Source organism: Drosophila rhopaloa, unplaced genomic scaffold (assembly GCF_018152115.1).
Source record: "Drosophila rhopaloa isolate 14029-0021.01 unplaced genomic scaffold, ASM1815211v1 contig_152, whole genome shotgun sequence".
Taxonomy (NCBI): domain Eukaryota; kingdom Metazoa; phylum Arthropoda; class Insecta; order Diptera; family Drosophilidae; genus Drosophila; species Drosophila rhopaloa.
The window spans coordinates 1103824-1112823 of record NW_025335031.1 but is presented as its reverse complement, the minus strand read 5'-3'; the positions used below and the strand labels follow the sequence as shown (position 1 = coordinate 1112823).

Here is a 9000-nt window from a genome sequence, read left to right as displayed (position 1 = left end):
AAACTCGCTGAATTCCATTGACGTAAAACAGCTACCTCTATCAGAGATAATTCTACGTGGTCTACTATAAAATTCGAAGTATCTTGCATAAGCATTTACTTCTCGCGTACTTGTAGAATTAACTGGAAATAGTTTTACAAATTTCGTAAAAGAATCGATAATAACTAATAAATGCTTTCTTTTGGAATTTATACACGGCAGTGGTCCTAAATGATCTATATGAATCGTATCAAATGGTATTGGCGATTTGGGTATGCTATGCAATACCCTTTTATTGACAGATTTTGGAACAGAATGTAAAATGCATTTCAGACAGTTACGTATTAACTCATCTATTCTTGTTCTCATTAACGGAAAATAATACTTAGATTTCATATGGTTGTAACATTTATCAACAGCCAAATGACCTAATTTTTCATGTGATAGCTTAATTAATTCATCTCGTATGATTGATGGAACATATAAAGCCCTATTTCCATTCGCATCTTTATGGTACACAACACCGTCTATTAAAACAAAATCCTTTACTGATTTTTCTGTTAATTCATTACGTATTTTACTAATAACCTCATCCCTCATTTGTTCTGTTTGCAATACAACATCAATATTATCTGAGCTGGCTCCTACTATGCCAACCAAATCAACTAGTCTTACTTCCTTTTGCAAGTCTGCTATTCCTGACATTACGGACACTTCTGACGGATTGCACCGTTTTAATTGATCTACTCGTTCACATATTTCTGACTGCTCTGACGATTTTAATATTTCTGACTGTTCTGACGATTCTAATATTTCTGACTGTTCTGACGTTTCTAATATTTCTGACTGTTCTGACGTTTCTAATATTTCTGACGATTCTAATATTTCTGACTGTTCTGACGTTTCTAATATTTCTGACTGTTCTGACGTTTCTAATATTTCTGACGATTCTAATATTTCTGACTGTTCTGACGTTTCTAATATTTCTGACGATTCTAATATTTCTGACTGTTCAGGGACTACGCATGGTTCTTCCATTATTCTTTCTACCTTACTGGTCAAAAATTCTGTTTGCCTACTCAAAGCATCAACATGTGGCATGCTTTCACCTCACGGTGTTCAATTTTATAATTATAATTTTCCAATTCCAACGACCAACGAGCAATACGATGATTTATTGATTGTTTGCTCAATGTTTGTACTAGTGAATGACAGTTCGTAGCAATTTTAAAAGGCTTATGTTCTAAATATACCCTAAACCGGCGGAGAGCATAAATTATAGCAAGTGTCTCCAATTCAAAACAATGGTACCTTGATTCAGCAGATGATGCTTTTAGAGAAAGTAAAAAACAGGGTGCAATTTACCGTCGTTTTGTCTCTGCATTAGCACTGCTCCACAACCTCGAGAGCTAGCATCAGTATTAATTCGGTTTCACGATTTGTGTTAGATATAGAAAGAACAGGCGGAGTGGATAACCGATGCCTTAAATCTTCAAAAACTTTTAGTTGGTCTTCATTAATTGGAAATGGTCCTCCTTTTTTTAATAAGTCAACTAACGGACGAGCTAAATTTGCATAAGACTGAACAAATCGACGAAAGTATGAAAACATGCCTAAACAAGAGTGAAGTTGTTTTATATTACTTGGGACAGGGTAATTTTTTATTGCTTCAATATGTGTATCATTAGGTAAAATACCTTCATTGCTAACACTGTATCCTAAGTAATCAATTATCTTTAAATTTATTTCTAATTGGCATTTTGCTAATCGTTCCATAAGTTCTTCCATAATTTCAAAGTCCTCTACTGTTCTTGTAGCTACTATCATCCATATAAACAACAATTTTCCGATTTCTAACTAAATCCATTAAATTATTGGATATGAAACGTTGAAATACTGACGGACCATATTTTAACCCGAATGGCATGCGCAAATATTCAAATTGTCCTTGCGGCGTTACAAATGATGTATATTTTACAGACTGTTCTTCGACGCATACTTGGTGGTACCCACTTTTTAAATCAATAACTGAAAAACAATTTTTGTTCTCTAAATATTCAAGGCAGTCTTCAATTAAAGGTAAAGGAAAGTTATCACGAACTGTTAACTTATTAAGACTTCTGTAATCCACACACATCCTGATTTCACCTGACATTTTTTTAACTAACACAATAGGAGAAGCAAAAGGTGAATTACTCGGGCGAATTATATTAGTGTGTAACAACTCCTCAATAATTTCCGAAACTTTGTCTCTCTCAAAGTACGATAATCGTCTAGGCTTAAAATGAAATGGAATGTCATTAGTTAGCTTTATACTCATCTTACAAACTGGTTCGGTTAATTCCCTACTTAACATGTTTAAATATTTACTACAAATCAAGTTATAACATTCTTCCTTTTTATCTAATCCAAACTCACTTCCAATATCTAAATTTGTATTTAAATCTGACGTTACACCTGCACATAAATAATCCATATCTCTCATCCATTGATCATTTAAAGTATTATCTATTTTTAATTCGTAATTGCTTATTTGATTTTCCAGCTTAGTATCTATTTCGTTTTGAAACAAAGATGCACAATAACAATTTAAATCAAATTTATTAATATTCATTAATGACGTTTCCAAATTACTTTGCATTAATTTTAGGTTGAGTACACTAAGAGCATTTCTACCCAGTATCATAGCTACCGGTAATACATCGTTATATACTACAAAAACTTCGATTTCATAAATTCTTTGATTAAACTTAAAATAACAGGTCATTGTTCCACACAATATTATTTTTGGTCCGCAAATTCCGTGATACTGACTCGTAATTGGTTTAGCAAAAGTTACATCCTTTGGTAAATTCGACTTGTTTATAAAACTAACAGGGCTGCCGGTGTCAAAAAGAATATCAATCAATCTAAATCTTGTGCATCTAAGTTCATTTATATTAAAACTTACTAAATGTTTACCAAGTATGTCGGCGACAGATTGTTGTTCCTCCAGATGTGCTACCGTCTGTTGCAGCTTTCCAGTCGCACGTTTAGGGCAGCTTCGAAACTGATGATCCATGGCTCCGCATGTGAAGCAACTATTTGGCGGACGTATTGGTTTGTTGCAGTCTTTAATCATATGCCCTGGCTGACGCCAATTATAACACTTCATTTCCTGACCAGAAGCAACACCCAGCGTTACGATTTGGCATTGACAAACGAATTTGGTCATACTCCATTAAGCGACGACGCAATTGACTAAGGCTTTCACAAAAGTAGAGAGATGATGTGATGCCATTCTTGTCGTTTAACCCGCTCACAATGTGCCTTATTACGTCACGATCCTCCAGTTCAGCTTGACGTGCTAGGCCACACATAGTTATAAAGTACTGGAACGCAGTTTCTCCATTTCGTTGCTTACGACGCTTAAGCTGCTCGCATATTTCCATCTTACTGCTCTTTCGGCCAAACACATCAATCATTTCAGAACGCAGTGCCTCCCACTCTGTTGCGGCCTGGTATACAAAGTAAGCTTTAGCTGGTCCAGTAAGTAGACGTCTCGCATACAACCAATAACGATTGGGTGATACTCCCAGCACAACACAAGCAGTCTCAAATTCCTCGATCCACAATTTCACTGGAATTCCATCATCTCCTGAGAACGGTTCCACCACTGCCATTAGATCTGCTACGTCAACCCGTGAAAAATTTCCAGACATTCCCTTGCCAATCTGGTTCTGCTCCATTTCACAAAGAGTTGATTTCAGTTCAGCTAATCCTTGACAGACATCGGCCAGATCTTGTTCACCAGTGTGCTCACCAAGCTGGATTGGCGAAAAATTCTGAGAACTAGTGTGCATCCGAATTGTGCTCTTCTGCACCGTGGAATCGCCTCCAGAAATCACATCCTGCTCATCTTTGGCGCCACCTTCTTGTTCTCTGTTCATCATTAACTTTTTTGCAGCAGCGCGCAATTGATGAATGGACGCTGTTTTATCAAAGTGCACTTCGTTTTCTTCTAGAAGTTTCAATAGTTCTTCTCCTGTGCACTTTAATATATCTTTGTACAACATTGGTCCTCGATGTGAAAGATTTGCGTGATTACCCCACACCTGAATTGTAAACGATGGTCTTTATTTAATTAAATTAATATTCTCTCTTTATTTCCATGTGCTTATTCCTTTCTTGTATATATATCGATTAAAATTATCGTCAAGTTATCTTCACATATTTTATAGTTATCGTAAGTTCTAGTCAAGTTCACATTCATTCATTATTCTTAATTCTAATTTATACTACGTACTCACTAATTCGTATCACATTACAGGATGTTTACACTAAATACAATATGTACATACTTAACAACTATGTTTACAGAAAAATGTTTTCGATAAAAAAAACATGAGCCCCACCCTTATGACAAGGCTCAAATCCAAACAAAATCACCTCGATTTTTCGGTTTTTTAATCAAACCCCTGGGAAATAGTGGTCAGATATTGGAATGGCATACCTAGTTGAATTCGTTACAAAATTTCCAACAAAGTGTCATTTACAGAAAAAAAAATTGTTTAAAAATTTTTTCGAATAAAAACATGACCCCCACCCTTATGACAAAACCAAAATCCAAAGAAAATCAACTCGATTTTTCGGTTTTTTAATCAAACCCCTGCGAAATTGTGGTCGAATGTTTGAATGTCATACCTCGTTGAATTCGTTACCAAATTTCCAACAAAATGGCATTTCCAGAAAAAAAATCATTTGAAAAATTTTTTCGAAAAAAAATTATGAACCCCACCATTACGACAACGCCAAAATCCAAAGCAAATCACTTCGATTTTTCGGTTTACGACAACGCCAAAATCCAAAGCAAATCACCTCGATTTTTCGGTTTTTTAATCAAAACCCTGGGAAATAGTGGTCAGATGTTGGAATGGCATACCTAGTTGAATTCGTTACAGAATTTCCAACAAAGTGTCATTTACAGAAAAAAAAATCATTAGAAAAATGTTTTCGATAAAAAAAACATGAGCCCCACCTATATGACAAGGCTCAAATCCAAACAAAATCACCTCGATTTTTCGGTTTTTTAATCAAACTCCTGGGAAATAGTGGTCAGATATTGGAATGGCATACCTAGTTGAATTCGTTACAAAATTTCCAACAAAGTGTCATTTACAGAAAAAAAAAACATTTGAAAAATTTTTTCGAAAAAAAACCATGAACCCCACCTATATGACAAGGCTCAAATCCAGAGAAAATCACCTCGATTTTTCGGTTTTTTAATCAAAACCATGGGAAATATTGGTCGAATGTGAGAATGGCATACGTTTATGAATTCGTTACAAAATTTCCAACAAAATGTCATTTACAGAAAAAAAAATCTGTTTAAAAATTTTTTCGATAAAAAAAACATGACCCCCACCCCATTATGACAAGGCCCAGATCCGAAGAAAATCACCTCGATTTTTCATGTTTTTAATCAAAACCCTGGGAAATAGTGGTCGAATGTTGGAATGGCATACCTAGTTGAATTCGTTACAAAATTTCGAACAAAGTATCATTTACAGAAAAAATATCATTTGAAAATGATATGACAAGGCTCAAATCCAAAGAAAATCACCTCGATTTTTCATGTTTTAATCAAAACCCTGGGAAATAGTGGTCGGATGTTGGAATGGCATACCTAGTTGAATTCGTTACGAAATTTCCAACAAAGAGTCATTTATGAAAAAAAAAATCATTTTAAAAATTTTGTCGAAAAAAAACATGACCCTCACCCCTATGACAAGGCTCAAATCCGAAGAAAATCACCTCGATTTTTCAGGTTTTTAATCAAAACCCTGGGAAATAGTGGTCAGATGTTGGAATGGCATACCTAGTTGAATTCGTTACAAAATTTCCAACAAAGTGTCATTTACAGAAAAAAAATTGTTTAAAAATTTTTTCGAATAAAAACATGACCCCCACCCTTATGACAAAACCAAAATCCAAAGAAAATCAACTCGATTTTTCGGTTTTTTAATCAAACCCCTGCGAAATTTCCAACAAAATGGCATTTCCAGAAAAAAATTATGAACCCCACCGTTACGACAACGCCAAAATCCAACAAAGTGTCATTTACAAAAAAAAAATCATTAGAAAAATGTTTTCGATAAAAAAAACATGAGCCCCACCCTTATGACAAGGCTCAAATCCAAACAAAATCACCTCGATTTTTCGGTTTTTTAATCAAACCCCTGGGAAATAGTGGTCAGATATTGGAATGGCATACCTAGTTGAATTCGTTACAAAATTTCCAACAAAGTGTCATTTACAGAAAAAAATTGTTTAAAAATTTTTTCGAATAAAAACATGACCCCCACCCTTATGACAAAACCAAAATCCAAAGAAAATCAACTCGATTTTTCGGTTTTTTAATCAAACCCCTGCGAAATTTCCAACAAAATGGCATTTCCAGAAAAAAATTATGAACCCCACCCTTACGACAACGCCAAAATCCAAAGAAAATCACCTCGATTTTTCGGTTTTTTAATCAAAACCCTGGGAAATAGTGGTCAGATGTTGGAATGGCATACCTAGTTGAATTCGTTACAGAATTTCCAACAAAGTGTCATTTACAGAAAAAAAATCATTAGAAAAATGTTTTCGATAAAAAAAACATGAGCCCCACCCTTATGACAAGGCTCAAATCCAAACAAAATCACCTCGATTTTTCGGTTTTTTAATCAAACTCCTGGGAAATAGTGGTCAGATATTGGAATGGCATACCTAGTTGAATTCGTTACAAAATTTCCAACAAAGTGTCATTTACAGAAAAAAAAATCAGTTTAAAAATTTTTTCGAAAAAAAACATGACCCCCACCTTTATGACAAAACCAAAATCCAAAGAAAATCGACTCGATTTTTCGGTTTCTTAATCAAACCCCTGGGAAATTGTGGTCGAATGTTTGAATGTCATACCTCGTTGAATTCGTTACCAAATTTCCAACAAAATGGCATTTCCAGAAAAAAATATCATTTGAAAAATTTTTTCGAAAAAAAATTATGAACCCCACCCTTACGACAACGCCAAAATCCAAAGAAAATCACCTCGATTTTTCGGTTTTTTAATCAAAACCCTGGGAAATAGTGGTCAGATGTTGGAATGGCATACCTAGTTAAATGCGTAACAAAATTTCCAACAAAGTGTCATTTACAGAAAAAAAAATTATTTGAAAAATTTTTTCGAAAAAAAAACATGAACCCCACCTAAATGACAAGGCTCAAATCCAGAGAAAATCATCTCGATTTTTCGGTTTTTTAATCAAAACCCTGGGAAATAGTGGTCGAATGTAGGAATGGCATACGTTTATGAATTCGTTACAAAATTACCAACAATGTGTCATTTACAGAAAAAAAAAATAATTTGAAAAATTTTCTCGATAAAAAAAACATGACCCCCACCCCATTATGACAAGGCCCAGATCCGAAGAAAATCACCTCGATTTTTCATGTTTTTAATCAAAACCCTGGGAACTAGTGGTCGAATGTTGGAATGGCATACCTAGTTGAATTCGTTACAAAATTTCGAACAAAGTATCATTTACAGAAAAAATATCATTTGAAAATGATATGACAAGGCTCAAATCCAAAGAAAATCACCTCGATTTTTCAGGTTGTTAATCAAAACCCCGGGAAATAGTGGTCAGATGTTGGAATGGCATACCTAGTTGAATTCGTTACAAAATTTCCAACAAAATGTCATTTACAGAAAAAAAAATCATTTGAAAAATTTTTCCGAAAAAAACAATGACCCCCACCCTTAATGACAAGGCACAAATCCAAAGAAAATCAACTCGATTTTTTATGTTTTTTAATCAAAACCCTGGGAAATAGTGGTCGGATGTTGGAATGGCATACCTAGTTGAATTCGTTACAAAATTACCAACAAGTGTCATTTACGAAAAAAAATCATTTAAAAATATTTTCGAAAAAAAAACATGACCCCCACCCCATTATGGCAAGGCGCAAATCCGAAGAAAATCACCTCGATTTTTCAGGTTTTTAATCAAAACCCTGGGAAATAGTGGTCAGATATTGGAGGCATACCTAGTTGAATTCGTTACAAAATTTCCAACAAAGTGTCATTTACAGAAAAAAAAATCAGTTGAAAAATTTATTCGAAAAAAAAAACATGAGCCCCACCCTTATGACAAGGCTCAAATCCAAACAAAATCACCTCGATTTTTCGGTTTTTAATCAAACCCCTGGGAAATTGTGGTCGAATGTTTGAATGTCATACCTCGTTGAATTCGTTACCAAATTTCCAACAAAATGGCATTTCCAGAAAAAAATATCATTTGAAAAATTTTTTCGAAAAAAAAATATGAACCCCACCCTTACGACAACGCCAAAATCTAAAGAAAATCACCTCGATTTTTCGGTTTTTTAATCAAAACCCTGGGAAATAGTGGTCGAATGTAGGAATGGCATACGTTTATGAATTCGTTACAAAATTTCCAACAATGTGTCATTTACAGAAAGAAAAATCATTTGAAAAATTTTTCCGAAAAAAAAACTTGCCCCCCCCCCTTATGACAAGGCACAAATCCAAAGAAAATGACCTCGATTTTTTATTTTTTAATAAAAACCCTGGGAAATAGTGGTCGGATGTTGGAATGGCATACCTAGTTGAATTCGTTACGAAATTTCGAACAAAGTGTCATTCACAGAAAAAATATCATTTGAAAATGATATGACAAGGCTCAAATCCAAAGAAAATCACCTCGATTTTTCAGGTTGTTAATCAAAACCCCGGGAAATAGTGGTCAGATGTTGGAATGGCATACCTAGTTGAATTAGTTACAAAATTTCCAACAAAGTGTCATTTACAGAAAAAAAAATCAGTTAAAAAATTTTTTCGAAAAAAAACCATGAACCCCACCTAAATGACAAGGCTCAAATCCAGAGAAAATCACCTCGATTTTTCGGTTTTTTAATCAAAACCCTGGGAAATAGTAGTCAGATGTTGGAATGGCAGTTAAATTCGTTACAAAATTT

At 34.3% G+C, this 9000-nt stretch overlaps 1 protein-coding gene across 1 annotated transcript; it reads right to left on the bottom strand.

Moving 5' to 3' along the window:
• Positions 1-1852: 1852 nt before the first annotated feature.
• LOC108039008 (ATP-dependent RNA helicase glh-2-like) lies at positions 1853-3146 on the bottom strand. Its single transcript, XM_017115904.2, has 2 exons — positions 2930-3146; positions 1853-2858 (listed from the first exon to the last, which is right to left on the bottom strand). Exons 1-2 carry the CDS (start codon positions 3131-3133, stop codon positions 2850-2852), a joined length of 213 nt encoding a protein of 70 aa, XP_016971393.2. The 5' UTR covers positions 3134-3146; the 3' UTR covers positions 1853-2849.
• Positions 3147-9000: the final 5854 nt, after the last annotated feature.